Here is an 18,122-nt window from a genome sequence, read left to right as displayed (position 1 = left end):
TGCTCTGTGCCCTCCTGTGCTTTCATCTGTCTGAAATGTGTCCTTGAACTATGGTGATGCCTCTTTCTTTGCCTGGCTGGAGATTAGATGTGTTGTGGAATGATCTGCTTTTGAGCGAGTAGAATATAGCAGACAGTGCACTTTTCCCCTTTGGCCCTGCCCACCATTTGTATGTAGCCCCTGCAATGTTCCCCATGAGCATTCATGAGCAGGCTAAACAAATTTCTCCACCCCAATATAAACAAAAATGTTGGTGAAATGCTGTTTCACATGTTATTTTGTTCTTATAGCTGGCCTACATATGCAGGAAAATCACATGGCAAAACTTTTCCCTCCTCCTAAGAATTCAAGCCCTATCATTTTTCTTGACATGCTTTCTGTTGGCATGCAGTTTTTGATGTAGTTTTTGAGCATCCAAACGTGGGATCAGAGCAAGACAGAATCAGGCAGCTGTGTCCTGCTTCACTGCCTCAGGTGTAGAGGAGCATGCTGTCCCCTCACCAGTGCTGAAGTAAGAGTCAATTATTAGTCAGTTGGCTTTGGTACATGGAATAGGGGAGGCATGCCATCTTGTCTTTCCTAAGACAGCAAAATACTTGCATGTGGCATAGTTAAAAAGGACTATACTGTCAGGCTTTTCTGAATGTGTAGCTCACCCTTCATTAGATACATAAAGCAGACTTGTATGGGTTGAATTAGTGTGACATTACTTTTAAGACACATAATGGTCTTGAAAAGCTGTGAAAACTTACTTTTATAGCAACCTCAAGACTTTCATTTGGATTCTTTCCCTTTAGGTATCATTTTGGCATGTTGTGCTTTCTTGAAAGCATACGTGTTATTGAGTTACTGGGTTATTTCATGTTGCCTCTTTTTTGAAAGTTTTCAATAGCACTATTAAATGCTGCTGTTACAATCCAGAAGGCGAGATCCCCATTGGAATCCATCTCCCATGCAAATATCTCATGTGAATGTGTATCTTTTGCATAGCTGCCAAGTTATCCCTTTTTTTAAGGGATTTTCCATTATGCTGAATAGGCTTCCTCGCGAGAAAAGGGAAAACTTGGCAGCTATGATCTTTTGATAGCGATGTTCCTCCACATCCAGTGGACAATTTCTGTGCATGATTAGACTTGAATTGGAATCTGTATATTCTTCACCATCTGGTTCTGTTAGGTTTAAAAATGGGATGCTGACTTAACAAAAGAAGAGTTTTACAAAATGTGTCTTTACAGTAGTTATAAGTAGATTAATCCTGATGAAAAGTGAATCATTACCCTTAGTGTTCTGGGTATCCATTGCTATTTGTTCTTATAAAGACTTGCTGTACTATGCTTTTGATAGAATGAAATACTTAGGAGCACATTTCTCTCATAAAATGCTTTTCTAATGTACAGTACACTTTATCCATGGAGAAATCTGTGCTCCCTCTCCTTGTATAGAAAATGTAACTTTTGGTGGACAGTGCTGGGGGGAACTTACCACTCTTAACAAGCATTCATCCTTCTGTTTCCATGAGCATGTATACGTGTGTGTGTGTGTGTGTGTGTGTGTGTGTGTGTGTGTGTGTGTGTTTATACACAAATATAAGGGACTCAATACTGCAGCACTATCAAGTGCAAAGCATTCACATCAGCATTCTCAAGAAGGTGTGACAAAGGCATAGAGAATTCCCATGGATAGTGTTTGCTGAGTCTCTTACATATTGTAACATATGTAAAGGACTCACTCTGGCTACATGAAACCTTAACTGCTGGCATCATTTAGACCAGGGGTTGTCAACCTGGTCCCTACCACCACTAGTGGGCGTTTCATGATTCCAGGTGGGTGGTAGGGGGTTCTATGGCACAAGCTGAATCTGCCTTCCATTGAGCACTGGTGGGCGGTAAGGAAATTTTACCATCAAGAAAGATGCATTAGGTGGTAGGTATAAAAAGGTTGACTACCCCTGATTTAGACAGACCAGACAGCATAATTCAATATTGCCTACTTCCTCTTCTTCTTTGGCGATCACTTGTAGCCTACCTAGTAGTGCTCAAGTCCAGGTTTTGGCAATACTTCTTGTATTGGACAAACTCTCCATTTGTTCATTTTAATAGCCATATATGTTCACTCTGCCCAAGCTTTCACTGAGTTTTCCCATGAACTGTGTCTGCTGGTCAGCCAACTGTGCACAGCTAGTATTCCAGTGGCCCTCCTGTGCCTGTCCCAGAGTATCTGGTTCCCTTTTCTCAACTATCCAGAATTATTATTCACACTGTTATTGATTGATTGATTGATTGATTGATTGTTAGGTATTTTGTATGTTGAAAAGTATGGAAATTCCTAAGTGACATACATTTTAAGTCTTGAAAGCATATATTGCACAAAATAAAATACAGGAAAGGATCTTGAATAGTGCAACCAACATGACTGACTCACACTACAGGGAAAACAATACCACAGTCAACACTCAAGGCGAAGTCTTGCTACAAATGAATTTTCCACAAAAATGCTTCAAGTAGCCATTGGAAAAAAATTCTGCACCATTCAGTTTTCTGCTAGTCCAGCTTGGCTGCACAATGAACAGATTGTGCTAAAAATATAGCATGCATGCTTCTTTTTCATTCACCGGTCATTCTAGAGAAAAGAAGCATAAGCTAACTGTATCTGACACCTCCTGTGCTGCTTTTTGTGAATACAGTGATAATGATTCTAGAAGTGAACAAATGCCCATGAGTTTCCTCTGATAAGCCTATACTTGAGACCCAGGAACATTGCCAATGATGTGGATACATCTGTAAAAATGGAGCACCAGCTATGGTTGACCAGCTAAAGAAAAAAAGTTTTGTTGTATTTTATTCATGCTTATTTTTATTTTATTTTATTTTATTTTTAAAAATCCATTATTTCTGCCATATATTCATTTTTATTTTTGCATTTTCTCTCCCTTTTTTAAACACATTGCAGTGCCAGAGAATGGGGATGAAGGTAGGGCTGTTTATTGACTGTTTTGTTATTTTTTCTGTAGCTATGATAGTCTACAGTGTGTTACTGACTATATGCCTTAGGCTGAAAATATTGTTTTGAAAGGATTGCCTCAAATAGCCCTCTTTGTGGTTATAGCCTACCAGCACTTCATGGGCTCTCCATGCAACTGTTGTTGTTGTTGTTGTTGTTGTTGTTGTTGTTGTTGTTGTTGTTGTTGTTGTTGTTAATTTGTACCCCACCCATCTGACTGGGTTGCCCCAGCCACTGGGTGTTTTCCAACATATATAAAATCTGCCAACCTATATATAAATCCTGCCAACCTAGCAGTTCAAAAGCACGTCAAAATGCAAGTAGATAAATAGGAACCGCTACAGCGGGAAGGTAAACAGCGTTTCCATGTGCTGCTCTGGTTTGCCAGAAGCGGCTTTGTCATGCTGGCCACATGACCTGGAAGCTATACGCCGGCTCCCTCGGCCAATAATGCGAGATGAGCGCGCAACCCCAGAGTCGGTCACGACTGGACCTAATGGTCAGGGGTCCCTTTACCTTTACCTTATAAAAACACAATAAAACAAAATAAAACTGCTAGTTGAAAAGCCATGGCCACCTCAACATACAGGCCCCACCACAACCACCTGATCAGATATGAAGCCCAGGAAACCACACCTTTACCAATAAGTCAGACTCTTAAGCAGGACCAAAATGGGGCCTTCCAGGGGCAGGGTGAGCAAGGCTGAGCCAGCCTCAGATCTGTTGGATTCCCTAGCTGGCTCCACTGCTGTCACGTGATCACACAGGGCCTGATGCAGTTCTGATGACTGCACTGGCGTCACTCTGCAGGAAGAGACTAGCCCAATCCACCTCCCTGGCACAAAGGGAATTTGGATTGCTCTGCCTGCTATGACATAGAGGATAAGAATTTTTGACCCTAAAGGTAGAAAGCCTTAAAAGTACACAAAACCCTTGATAACAACGAGAAACAGGATATCCACAGGTTCAGCTCCCCTTCCCCTGCTTTAAAACAATCATGCCCAGAGGGAGGCTACATTTCTAATTGAAGCTGAAGAGGATTATTAATGAAGCAAGAAACCTTTTAAATTGTATGAAAGGTGGAATTTTGAATGGAAATCACTTTATTAGCTCTCAATTCAAAATAAACTCCCACACATCACAACTGCTTAATTACACTGATTACCTGGTATTTACGCTCCTTGAAATGGACATGAAAGTGACATCTTCCATCAGGTTTGTCATTAGTTTTAACATCTAAACATTGTCCTAAGCCAGGCAAGACCAACTTAGCTGGTCACTTGGGCTAGTAATATTTTTAGCTGAGTCAATGATATCCCGCCTTTCACTCCCCTTAAGGAGTCTCAAAGCGGCCAACAATCTCCTTTCCCTTCCTCTCCCACAACAAACACTCTGTGAGGTGAGTGAGGTTGAGACACTTCAGAGAATAGTGACTAGCCCAAGGTCACCCAGAAGCTGCATGTGGAGGAGCAGGGAAGCAAACCCGGTTCACCAGATTATGAGTCCACCGCTCTTAGCCACTACACCACGCTGGCTCTCACACCACTATGCCATGGACATGCTGAACCATGAGCTGGGTCTCATCAGATTGAGGCTACAGCTGCTTCAGTGCTTTTATCATCAAACAAGTGTGTAGGAAGGGGCATTTCGAAGCTAGCATTTGTGGAATGTCATAATCTAGGGCAGGCATCCCCAAATTTTGGCCCTCCAGATGTTTTGGACTACAATTCCCACCATCCCTGACCACTGGTCCTCTTAGCTAGGGATCATGGGAGTTGTAGGCCAAAACATCTGGAGGGCTGCAGTTTGGGGATGCCTGGTCTAAGGAATTACAGAGACATAATGCTAGGTTTGTGCGCCAGTTCACTTGTACACATTTTTAGGCCTTGAATGCCTGTTCTAGATCCCTGCATCTCTTGCTTATGTATCTTTAAATATATTTTATACATATGAAATCAACATGATGGTTTATATTCAAAAATGGGATCATACTTAGTCACTTGTTACCTACATCATGGTATAAATATGCACTGTGCTCAAATCTTTTTGAGTAAGGGGATACAAAAGACTTTCCTTAAAAAGCCACACAGTCAGAGACTGAAATATTCTGTACAGTGGTACCTTGCTTTAAGTACACTATTGGTTCTGGAAGTCTGTACTTAACCTGAAGCGTACTTAACCTGAAGCGAACTTTCCCAATGAAAGTAATGGAAAGTGAATTAATCCGTTCCAGACGGTCCACGTAGTACTCAACCTGAAGCGTACTTAACCCGAAATATGAGTGTAATTGCTTCTGGAAGTCCGTACTTAACCTGAAGCGTACTTAACCTGAAGCGAACTTTCCCACTGAAAGTAATGGAAAATGGATTAATCCGTTCCAGACGGGTTCATGGAGTACTTAAACTGAAAGTACTCAAACCAAAGCGTACTTAAACCGAGGTATAATTGTACAGTATATTGCCACAAGAGTAGTATTGGTTGTCAACTCGGGTCAATTCAACTACATGATGATAGGACCATAGAAATTCAGAATATTATATGAAAACAATAATGACAGTTATTCAGGTATAGAACCTTGGGTAGACATTTGATCTCTTCATCATTTAAGAGAGGCAGTATTTTCAAACCTTTCCTGAATCTAGAATGGGCTAGAAACTCAGTGTTTAAAATGGAAGCTGCAATGGTATGTTTCACCAGCTGCTATTTTCCAAAAATAGTGAAGTTGGCTGTATTCAGGAAAACTGCTTTGGGGTAAGCAGTACAATGGACATCTGTCTCATCACCATATTGTCTTACTTTAAAGACAAAACAAAAACAATCCCCCTTCCCCTTGTCACAAACTTGAAAATCTGTTTTGGAAAACAAAATACAAGTGTCTTCCTATGGCAGAAATGTTTTTCTCCTGTTAACTGTTATGTCTTTGACATGGCGTACATGATTGGGATCCCAAGTACAATATAACAAAGAAATCCGTCTAGCCTACACAACTATTCAGATTGCAGTGGCTTCCTTAATAAATGTTTAAGGGTTAAATACTAGGCCTACATACCTTGGAAAATATTTTTTTTTGTTAAATATGCCCATGTAAGACCTGCCTTCCTTGCAAGTGGGGGAGATAAAGGGGTTGCTCGTTTGCATATGATCATTCATTTAAACAGATATTGATATTAATAATAAGAATATCAATAATTTATTGATTTGATTAACACTATTTATTAACCACTTCCTATGAAACATCTCAGAATGATTAACAATAATAACATAAACAATAAACTTTTTATTTATTTATTTTTATTTCATACAAGAATTTACCAAAATTTATACAAACTGCCATAAACAAACCAAAAATACAGTAAATAATAAATAGTCATAGTAGGGACCCAGGTGGCGCTGTGGTTAAACCACTGAGCCTAGGGCTTGCCGATCAGAAGGTCGGCGGTTCGAATCCCTGTGACGGGGTGAGCTCCCGTTGCTTGGTCCCAGCTCCTGCCAACCTAGCAGTTCGAAAGCATGTCAAAATGCAAATAGATAAATAGGAACCGCTACAGCGGGAAGGTAAACGGCGTTTCCATGTGCTGCTCTGGTTTGCCAGAAGCGGCTTTGTCATGCTGGCCACATGACCTGGAAGCTATACGCCGGCTCCCTCGGCCAATAATGCGAGATGAGCGCGCAACCCCAGAGTCGGTCACGACTGGACCTAAGGTCAGGGGTCCCTTTACCTTTACCTTTACATAATGAAAAACAATTTCCATCTCTTCATACACCCCCACCACCCGTCCCTCCACCCACCCTGTTGTGCTTTCCAGCCAATCTTATATTGCGTTTTTCTCTTTTTTTACTCATATGTATACCTATATCCCTACTATCCATTTTGATATTCATTTGTCTGAACCTTCATAAATCTGTTGAGAGATCGGCATTCTCCACGAAACTTGCTATATAATCTTTGATTTTTTTCAATCTTTATCCTTTTTTTGTTCATTTATTCCTTTAATTTCTGCTATTTTTGTTGCCAAATTATAATATATCAATTGCCAATCCTCTTTGCTAGGTATCCTATCACTCTTCCAATTCTTTCCTATAAGTAATCTAGCTGTTGTTGTTGCATACATTAGAATACATCTGTCCTTCGCTAAGATCTCCTCATCCAGCATTCCCAATAAAAATAACTGGCTTTTTCTTGAAAGAATATTTGAGTATCTTTTTCAATTCCTTATAGATCGTTTCCCAATATTTCTTAATTTCTTTGCAATTTCACCATATGTGACCATATGTGTATACAGTGGTACCTCTACTTACGAATTTAATGCGTTCTGAACGCACATTCGTAAGTAGAAAAAAAATGTAAGTCAAATCCCATAGGAATGCATTGGGAGAAAAAATTCGTAAGTAGAAGCAACCCTACCTAACAATTCGTAAGTAGAAAAAGTCCTATCTAAACCGCATCCAAGATGACGGACGGAGCTCCATTCGTAGTAGAAACATTCGTAAGTAGAGTTATTCGTAAGTAGAGGTACCACTGTATATGTACCAGTTTCATTGTGGCATCTCCAACATACATCATTACTCCCCTTATACATTTTCGCTAATTTTTCCGGCATTAAATGCCACCTATATTGCATCTTCAATAGGTTTTCTTTTAGATCATAGTTGACTGTGAAATTTACATCTCTCTTCCACAAATTTTCCCATTTTTCTAGCATGATCGTTTCCCCTAAATTTTGTCCCCACCTTATCATTGTTTCTTTTGTTAATTCCTCTTTGGTTTCCCATTCCAATAATAGATTGTATAAAAATTTTATATATTTGTCCTTACCCCTTATTAATATTTTATCTAATTCTGAAATTTAATTATTAAAGCCATTTTTTAAAATATTTTTGGAATCTTTGATTTATTTGAAAAAAATGCAGACAGCTACTCAAATAAGATTTAATTACTTTATATTCCTTTAGTTTTAATACTCCATCTACCTCTTCCAGTAGATTGTTATAGGATTGCCAATTTGTTCCCATATTCCATCTTTTCACAGTGACTATTTCCAAGGGTGATATCCATCCCGGTGTTTTGGTTCTAGTATGCCACGGTACTTCCTCCGTATTTTTATAGGGATTTCCTTATGATGTTATTCATAAAAATATTTTGAGTTTTTAGATTTTCTCAAATTAGATACCAATGCCAGCCGAAACCCATACCTGCCCCTTCTAGATTCCATCCATTCTTTCAACCAATTCAATCCCGCCGCATCATGGTATAACTCTAAATCCGGTAATCCAAATCCTCCTCTTCTTTTATGATCTATTAATATTTTATTCTTGGTTTTCTGCCACTCCATATAAATTTAGAAATATCTTTCTTCCAATCTCTGAAACATTTTACACCACCCAATATTGGTAAATTTTGGAAATAATAATTCATTTTTGGGAGTACCGACATTTTAATAATTGATATACGGCCTAATAGTGAAATTTTTAATTTGTTCCAATTCTCCATTTTCTTGTTAATTTCCTTCCAATTTTTTTCATAATTTTCCTGAATTAAATCAATGCATTTTGTTGCCATTTGAATTCCTAAATATTTCATTTTCTTTTTAATTTCAATACCTGTTAATTTTCGTAGATTTTTATTTTCTTCTATTTCCAAATTCTTCACCAGCATATTTGTTTTTGTGTAATTTATTTTAAAGTTAGCCAATTTTCCATATTCCTTAATTTTCTTGAGTGCTTTTGGAATGTTATTAAGCGGATCTTCTGTAGTTATAATTACGTCATCGGCAAAGGCTTTAATTTTGTATCTTTTTTCTCCTGTCACTATTCCTCTAATCTCTTCATCCTCTCTAATACTCTTCAATAAAACTTCCACTATGATTATATAGAGTAGTGGCGATAGGGGGCATCTTTGTCTGGTTTCCCTCATTCTATTTATTTTTTTCCCAATTGTCTTCCATTTATTATTAAAACATAAACAATAAAAATGTATTAAACAATTTAATATATAAGAGCAATTAAAGCCATTCCATATATATATATATATATATATATATATATATATATATATATTCCAATTGATAAAAAAATCTCCACTTAAAAGTGTTGCTGAAAAGGAAGGTTTGCAGTAGCCACCAAAAAATAAAAAATAAAAATAGTGATGGTGTTTGACTGATATGTAGCAGGAGGGCGTTTCAAAGGCTTGGTGTCACCACTCTGAATGCATTGCAACTGTATTATCAGAATCATCTAAGAGATGGTTGGATAAAAATCCAATAAAGGTAGTTTACAAGAAAATGCCAAGCACCAGTATAGCATTTCTATAGTTTGCTTCTCTGATGTGTATTTTGTAGGACATAGTTAATTCATACCCATATTTGATATTAAAAGTATTATCATAATTAAGGGAGAATGTAGAAGAGATTAGTATCATTGGTATTGTACATGAATCTTGGTCATAGTTCTTTTGTTTCCTAAATTAATGATCAGTAGCAGCAGTTACTGTTATTTCTTTTAATTTTGGCTTGAATATTCTTAAATAATTCCATGTACTTCTGAATTATGTCTAAGTGAGTGAGAGCAGCAGACCTCATAATCACAGAGCTACAGAAGAATAGTTTCAGTCCAGTGAAACTTAAGCATATTTATGTCTGAGCAAAGCCTCCTGTATTATTTTTGAAGCCCCTTTGAGCAACAATTTGCCATTAAAAAAAAAAAAAGCTTTAGCACCTCATTGCATGCATATTCTTGTTCTCTCACCCTCCATTATAATATTTGGAATACATTTCTGACACTTGACTGCATTTTCATTCTGTTCTAGATTGTTACTACAATATCCTTCTGCTTAACTAAACTGCTTACATGAAACACATTATTATTTAGTTGCAATTACTATTTGATAGTTGTGGAATAGTGTTGCAGAAATGGTTGTTGGGAATTTCTTAAATAAATACATACAGTCGCCATTAATAGAAAACTTTTTGGTAGTTTCTACATGCTAATATTTAGTGAAGGAAAATGTAGCTTTTACGCTTAAGAATAGCTTTTACACTTTAAATTTTATGTTAGGATAAAAAGTATTACTCTTATAAGTTGTTCTTCTATGCCACTAGGGATGAACATATTTGGCAATGTATCCAAATATTTTAAGCATTAATTGTTACGCCCACAAACATAGGATATCCAATGTTAATCATGTGCAGAGTGAATCCATTAAAATGAATGGGCTTGTGTCCATTTCCTCCCCATTAGGTCTACTCTGAGTATATTGTCCATACTCATTTTTTAAAATACAGAAAATGTTATATCAAGATTATTTGATTTCATTGGAAGTAAATTTTACAGGATAGTTTCTACTGTATATATAAAAATTACGAGGAAACATCACTTTGTGTTGGCTGATCATGTTAAGCTGGCCTTCGTTACTGGCACATTCAAAAATGATAGGATTTCCACTTTGAAAATCTATATGCTTGTTCCATGTGCTTCTGCTTTTTTAAAATCATAATGGGTTTGTTTGTTTCCTTGTTTGCTTGTTTTCCCTCTTGTATAGTCTAGCAGCAGCAACAAATCTTGTCAAAACCTTATATTAGAATCATGTTAAATGTTGACACGGTTGGTGTTAAACAATTAAATTCTCAATTAGTGGGGTTTTTTTGTTTGTTTGTATATGTGTTTTTGCCTTTGTAGCTATCTTATTCATCACAAACAAAATAATGGATTTAATGTTTATGTTGAAGAACATACATAACCATTTAAGTCAATCTCCCAGTATTCACCATTATGAGTAAAAATGCTTATACTGATGTCATTTTAAAACAACAACACAGAATTGCAAATTAACTGGTTATTTTATTTTGAATTTGACAGGTGCTATGGATGTGGAAGAAAGAAATCGCCAAATGAAAATGAACAAATACAAACAGGTAGCAGGATCAGACTCCAGGCTGGAGCAAGATTATCATTCAAAGGCAAGGGCATTTTGTTTTGAAAAGCAGCAAAATGAGTAACTGTTTAATCAGGCAGTGAAATGCTAGTAATCATTGCATGATAGCATTTGTAATTAAGAGTGAAATCCTGTACATGTTTACTTTAAAATGAATCCCACTGTATTCAATAGGTTGTACCTTTGCACAAAGTCACTACCTGATGCTAAAAGGCTTGTTAGTCCCATTTTTTGTAGCAGTGTCTGCCTGAGGTTAGGGTCCTCAAGAGTTGAACCCTACAAAGCACAAGAGTTTATTGCCAGGCAGAAAAATCACCCCACCTCTCTGTACTTGAAAAACTGTGTTCTGCATATGCAAAGGGGGTTGGAGGGTAATCCCATGTCAGTGTGTATGCAGTCCTGCAGTCAGGAGATTCTGATCAGATTTTTAAAACTATAATTAATTTTGCCAAGCTCTCATTGAATATAAATCAGAACTAGTGTGCTAAGAATAGAGTAGTTGCCTGCTTCAAAAAGTGATTAATGACCAATTAGTCGTGTGATGGAATGTACCAATAATAGGAAATGAGTTTAGTAAACTGTAAAGAGATAAATTGATTTAGTACATATCTGGAATTAACATTTTTTTAAAAAAAATCTACTATGTTCTATATCTCATTCTTATGCTGTATAAAATACAATAAAGTTTTCAGGATAGCTCTGATTTTCACAAAGCTTTAAATCTTAAGGTTGCAATCCTATACATACTTACCTGAAACTAAGTCCCACTGAAGTCATTGACTATGTTCAGGTGTAATGATAAACCATGCTTAATGCTATGGTAATAAGCTGCAGTGAGCCTTGAGCTTTTACATTTATCCTTTCATGTAGTGGGAAGGAGTACTTTGGAAGCAACTTCAAATTCCCTTAATCTTGGCTTGTCATTGCATCAAAACCCAGAATCATGGTTTATCATCAGCTATGATCAGTTTCCAAACAAGTGATATTATGACTTCTGAAGCTACAGTATGTTTCATCATTGTTACTGTCAATCACAGTCCCAAGCTTGGATGAAATTACAAGCTGTTTTCGGGGAAAATGGAAAGCAAGCACAACCAAAGTCATCTTCCTGTAGTATATGAGAGGGGAGGAAAGAACAGCCAAACCCAAGCCATAGCTCACTCACAGAGTGTTAAGCCATGGTTTAGTATTACATCTGAGTAGACATATATAGGATTTCACTATTAGGTACTACTAATAAGAACAGATAGATTTCAGGCACATAAATGGACGGTTGCTTCAGGTGCTACATTATCAGTGGATTCAGGTGCTGCTATTTGGGGTGTGTGTGTCAAATTCTATATAGGTTTATAGCATTATTATTGCTCTTGGAATATGCCTTTCTAAGTCAGCAAAAATAAGTAAATTGTGTCATACTATGACATATTATATTAATCTCATGTGACATGAAAATTATTCTTTTATCAGCAACTGGATATTGACTGTTCAGAGTTTGATGATTCCAATCAAAAATTACTGTACTTCATGTTCTACTATTGAGCATTACTTAATGTCCATTGGTAATTGGAGTAGCATCTTATTAGATAAAACTTTTGATGTATTGCTAAAAAAGAAAAAGTCATTGCCATATTTGTATATTAGTTGCTTGCTAAAAAGATTGGGCAAGGTGCCTCAAACCCCACTCACAGGCATTTGAAAAACAAAACTTTCTCAATAAGCATGATTAGTAATATGGATAACTTCAACCTTCTTAATATTTAGTTCTGAAAGTGTTTGTATCAAGCGTGTTCTTCAACTGACCTTAACCTTCAGGGAGTCTTTTGATGGGCTGCTGCCATGAGTAGGGAGCTGCAAAGCTCTCTTGCTTCAAAGTTTGTAACTAGATCTCATTCTAGTTTGTGGCTTGATCTCATTCATTCATTCATCATTTTATTTGTATGCCTCCTTTCCATAGCTAGAAACATGCTCAAGGCGGCTTACAACAGGAACAAATTTACATAATTACAAACATAACAAAAGTAGCAATTAAAAAAACATCCAAAATTACACAACCAAAATGAACAATTTTCACCTGAAACATAATAAGATCTAAAAATAAAGATACAAAAAAATAATATCAACAACAGCAACAAACCCGCACCAGCCCAACTCCCTAAAGAACACCCCAGCCCAAGAGTGTTCAGCAGCCTCGCCACAGTCAGGGCCCTGCCCTCCCAGGTCAGTTGGAAAAAGGCCTTCAGGATCTTCCAGGACTCACAGCCAAGATGGTTTGCTTTTGGATGAACACTGGACTTCTGTTAGAAACTATCTCTGTTGAGGCAACAGTCACAAATAGCTTCCACCCTTTTGTATATGAATAATAATGTCATTTAGGCAAAACAAACAAAAGGAATAAGTAAATATTTAGGTCATTGGAATGAAATTATGGCTCGGTTGGAGCATATTTTGGAATGTCCAATAACTTCCTTCTATTGGAATGTATGTTCTAAATCATCTGACGCTGGTAGTTTTCCAAACGTTTCTTGCTGAGGAATGCAGTATGCATACACCAGACACCTAAGAATAGATTTCCTTTTATGTAGGCAAAGATATCAACAAACACTGGGAAGTGACTTCTACTTCACTTCTATTTCAGTCATATGCACAAATCCAAGTGTCACAGTTGGTAATATAAAAAGTGAAAACACAAATGGAAATATCCCTCCTAGGTTGAGTAGTAGTTTGCTAGGACTCTAAGTCTAAACCAGGGCTTTCACTCAGTTAAAGATATCTTAGCTGATTAATCATTTGAATTTTATGGAATGAATTAATCAATGCAATTCTTGTATTCATATTTCCCAGTAGCAACTCAGAAACATGAACATTAAAAATACGCACATAAGGATTGGAATGCATATTGTTCCCCTCTCAGAATCACACACATAGATGCTTCTCATCACCTGATAACATAGCCATACACACAGAGCCAACTCAGTCAAGACACACATATATAAACGTAAACAAAATAGAATAACCAGCTCTCTTTTTCCAACCCACACAAATACAACACAACACAACACAACACACAAAGGGCAAAGTGAGGAGAACTCACCATTGGCACCAGCTGCTAATCCACTGCTGCCACTCTTACCACGAGGCAACAGCCATTCATTGCTTGCTGATCAGAAATCCTCCCTTCTGCCACCTGCCTCTGCACTGCCAGTCATCTTGTTCCTGCAGCCAAGAATGCTCTATCTTCTGCCATCAAGAGCTTCATTGGCATTCTACCATAAGGAAGCATGCTTAGGCTCAGACTCCCTGATTTGCCTTTGTGAGGCTCCATCTGCACTATACATTGAAAGCAGTATCATACAACTTTAAACAGTTGCAGAATCCTGGGAACTGTAGTTTCTTAAGAGTGCTAAAAGTTGTTAGACTTTTACAGAGCTACAATTCCCAGAGTGCTAATCAATCCCTATTCACAGGGAACTCTGGGAATTGTAGCTCTGTGAGGGAAATTGGGATTTCCTAACAACTCAGCACCCTTAACAAACTACAATTAATTTGTTGTTATAGTTACTTTAATTGTTGTTGTTGTAATTAGTTTAATCAACTCAACACTGCAGGTCCCATCTTGAACAAATGTCGTAGGAAGTCTGACATTGCTGCCTGCCACTATTTATTTACGGTATTTATCCCGACATTTATGTTCAGCTTGACAACTTGATAACAAGATCTTGAAGTGCATCAGGAAATCTTTATAATATAATGAAATCAAACATGAATGCAACACAAACTAATATATAAATGGGGAATAAGAATTGGATCCACAACAGTTGGAGCAGAGGTGGACGGCAGATATATCTAGAAAGGTGACAGATATGCACTGTTGCCCATACCAGTGCTCTCTATCTGCCGTCAGGTCTTATGCATGCTGGCTCACCCATTCACTTTAGAGGGAGGCACAGCTCCATACATTTATCTCTATTCACACCAAAGCTCTGTTTCCAGTTAAATTAATGGAACTGTACTTTCAGCTCTGTTTGTCCATTGGAGCTCTCACCTAGCCTGAATTGCTAGACTGGGGCATATACATCATCATAAGAGTAGTATACCCATCTGAGGAGCAGAAAAGCTCTTTTGTAATTGAGTTGTATTTCAAAGCCAAGAGAAATTGTATGCCCATATATGTTTTGTCTGGCAACTGGAGATTATTTATTTATTTATTTATTTATTTGTTAGATACATTTTTGTCTTTATTATCCAATGACTAATTTATTCTGACAATTTACTAAGGAAATTGTTCAGTTCATATTAAAATGAAGAGTTGGAAAGGAAAAGGCAGCAATATATATACACACACACACACGTATGTATGTATGTATGTATGTATGTATGTATGTATGTATGTACCAGTAGGCCTCCACGTACTGCTGAAAAGGAAATTGGTATTCAATCTGGTATCCTACAATTGTAATGAGCAGACTGGTAGAGTAAACTCGCTAATGAGGAAAAACCCTTAGCTTTGGCATACTTTGTTTATCACTTTGTTTACCTTAAGCAATCAATGTTATTGAGTGCTAGCTTAATAAGACTCAGAAAAAAAAGTCTGAACTTTGCAATATTAACATTCACTGAAGACCTCCACCAAGTCAGATCCATGACTATCAAGAATCAAGACTATAACATCTTAATGGTCAACACTGTTTATTTAGGCTGGAATCTTTTACCCATTCGCTGGGAGTAAGTTCTCATTGAACATAATGGGACATTTTTTAGTAGATATGTATAGGATTGCACTGTAAGTTTGTTATTTTACATTTCCATTTTGAGACTGGAGCAGGGAAATAAATATATACTTTTCAGAGGAGCAACATATGCAGCACAAACTACAACTATAACCAAAGCTGCAGCAATATTATTTAGCAGCAATAAAATTAATTTTGTAGTAATGGATAAATAGTAAGAGGATGACATGAAATGTATTTTCCTAAAAATAAAGTGGGTAGGAGAGGGTCAGTTGTCAAATTTTTATATGCCATTAATGCTTCTCAAAAGCAGTTAGAAAACATCAACAATCTAATAGGAAAACTAAATGATTTTTTGAAGGGAAATTGATTACAGTATAGGAAGAGGCTAGAATGCATTTAGAAACCGAATGATAGATAAGAATAGGCAAGGCCTGGGGAATGTGGCTGAGACAATTTGAAAGATAGATGAAGGCAAAACAGGTTGAGGAAATACGTAATAAATTCCCATTTATTTTTCTCCTATTGTGATCTAATCAATTTACTCTTAAACTGATTTACATTTATCTCATACTTTCTGCATTAATGAGAGATTGACTAAAATATTTTATCAAAATCTATATGAATATTGGAAATTCAACTTGATTAATGTATATTAGTTACAGCTTTTGTGGGCATGCCCCATGACTAACCTTTAGATATGCTGCAACCATGTTGTTGGCACTATTAATGAAAATTTGAGAGGATAGAGAATCTGTCATAAGTATATTAGCAGCAGCTAACATAATTTTGGCAAGATACTGGAAGGTAAGTACAATACCCATCAGAAATAATGGATGAATAAATTAGTGAATGTAGCCTACTAGAAATGAAACCATTATTATACTAGAGATTAGTGTAGAAATAAACACAATTCTAATAGAAGTGGAGTCATATTTCTGGAAAAATAAACATATACAATTGCCAAGTTTTCTCTGAACTACGTATAATGTGAAAAATACTATTTGTGCTTTTGTTACTTTATTTTATTTAACAGAATTTATATAACACACAAACTAAAGTCCTCCAAACGGTTTACAAAAGACAATGCTATCAACGTTTTGCTGTCAGTGTCTATTGTGTCCTTTTCTTTATCTTTTTAAAAGTAACAAATTTTTGACAATTTTGTATTTGGAGAATAGACACATAAATGACAGGTTTCCTCCCGGGACTGTGAAGCTATAGTTCTTGGCACTGGACTCAGGTTTGAATCCCTATCGAGAATAGGCCTATGCTTGTGTTTGCAGTAAAACTCTGTAATGTAGCAGAATGTAACTTTCTTGTATTTGCATGGAACTATTACAGAGAGATCAGGGTTTTCTTAAGTGTTAGGATAGAATATATATGAGGACAGATTTGAGTCACTCTAACTCTGTAGATGTGGAGATGATGCTTTGTTGCTATTTTGATCATTTTGAGAGAGAAACAGAGGGAATTTGTCTCCAAGGTAGATATGGAACAAAATTCTCTGCAAATCAAGAGGCTTTGTTGACCAACATTATGAAAAACAGCAAAGACGATCAGTGAAAATTAGAAATCCTACATATTGGCATAAGCACTATTTAAATATTAAATATGAAAACCATGCTTTTGTTAAAAAAATCTACATGTCACGCTACCTTTGTTTGTTGAACTAAGCATGAAAACTATAGTTTAGCTGCAGTTTGTTGATTTGAACAAAACAACAAACTGTAGTTAAAAGCAGAAGCAAAGGCACCTGAACTTCTCCTTCCAGCCTGATGGGAGAGGGAGGAGTTGCAACCCCAATTCTCACTACTGTATACCTATGGTTCAGGCAAATCCTGAACGAAAGCAGCCTGCTTCAGAAAAAAAATCAGGATTTTCCAAGCCAAAGCAGGATCTTTTTGAAATGCCCCAAACTGAAGCGGGATCTCTGCAGTGATAGGAGTGCTTTGAAGCTTCACATGTTTTTGCTTTTTTAAAAAAACTGCCTGAACAAAATGGAAGCATTTCTGCCCCAGCTTGCCATATAAGTAAAACACCAAGTACAGAAGAGGGCAGGGAGAGCCCTTTTGTGACAGACATATCTGGTTTCTAATCAGAGGAAAATAAAATCATAGTGTCTTGGGGAAGATGTGTTGATGTAATGTATATTTTGTTTGCATGCCCAGGAGCATGATTCCTGCAGTCCCGGTAAGGGACTAACCATAGGAATAAGACACAGGACATTGGTTGTTGTTTAGTCATTTAGTCGTGTCCAACTCTTCGTGACCCCATGGACCAGAGCACACCAGGCACTCCTGTCTTCCACTGCCTCCCGCAGTTTGGTACCATTGGTACCGATACCACTGGTATCGGGTTGAAATAGGCTACAACTTTTATTGATTATATGTATAAATAGGTTTTGGCCAAGGCAGTGGGTATGCATCCAATATCAAGCAGCCTGACTGCTGGTTGATAAGTAG

General features: G+C 37.0%; 1 protein-coding gene across 11 annotated transcripts in view; it reads left to right on the top strand.

The window, feature by feature from the left end:
* Positions 1–18,122, top strand: part of RIMS2 (regulating synaptic membrane exocytosis 2) — a 363,820-nt gene that overhangs the window by 280,606 nt on the left and 65,092 nt on the right. For 9 of the 11 annotated variants that reach the window (XM_035125850.2, XM_035125834.2, XM_035125829.2 and 6 more), the window contains one exon: positions 10,855–10,955. In XM_035125850.2, the coding sequence (XP_034981741.1) occupies positions 10,855–10,955 (101 nt within the window). Of the gene's footprint in view, positions 1–2,949; positions 2,971–10,854; positions 10,956–18,122 lie in introns of all 11 variants that reach the window. The other 2 variants (XM_035125835.2, XM_060277670.1) reach the window with 1 other exon arrangement.

This window comes from Zootoca vivipara, chromosome 8 (genome assembly GCF_963506605.1).
Source record: "Zootoca vivipara chromosome 8, rZooViv1.1, whole genome shotgun sequence".
In the NCBI taxonomy this organism is placed as follows: Eukaryota; Metazoa; Chordata; class Lepidosauria; order Squamata; family Lacertidae; genus Zootoca; species Zootoca vivipara.
Note: the sequence above shows the minus strand (reverse complement) of the source record. Positions and strands in the feature narration are given on the sequence as shown.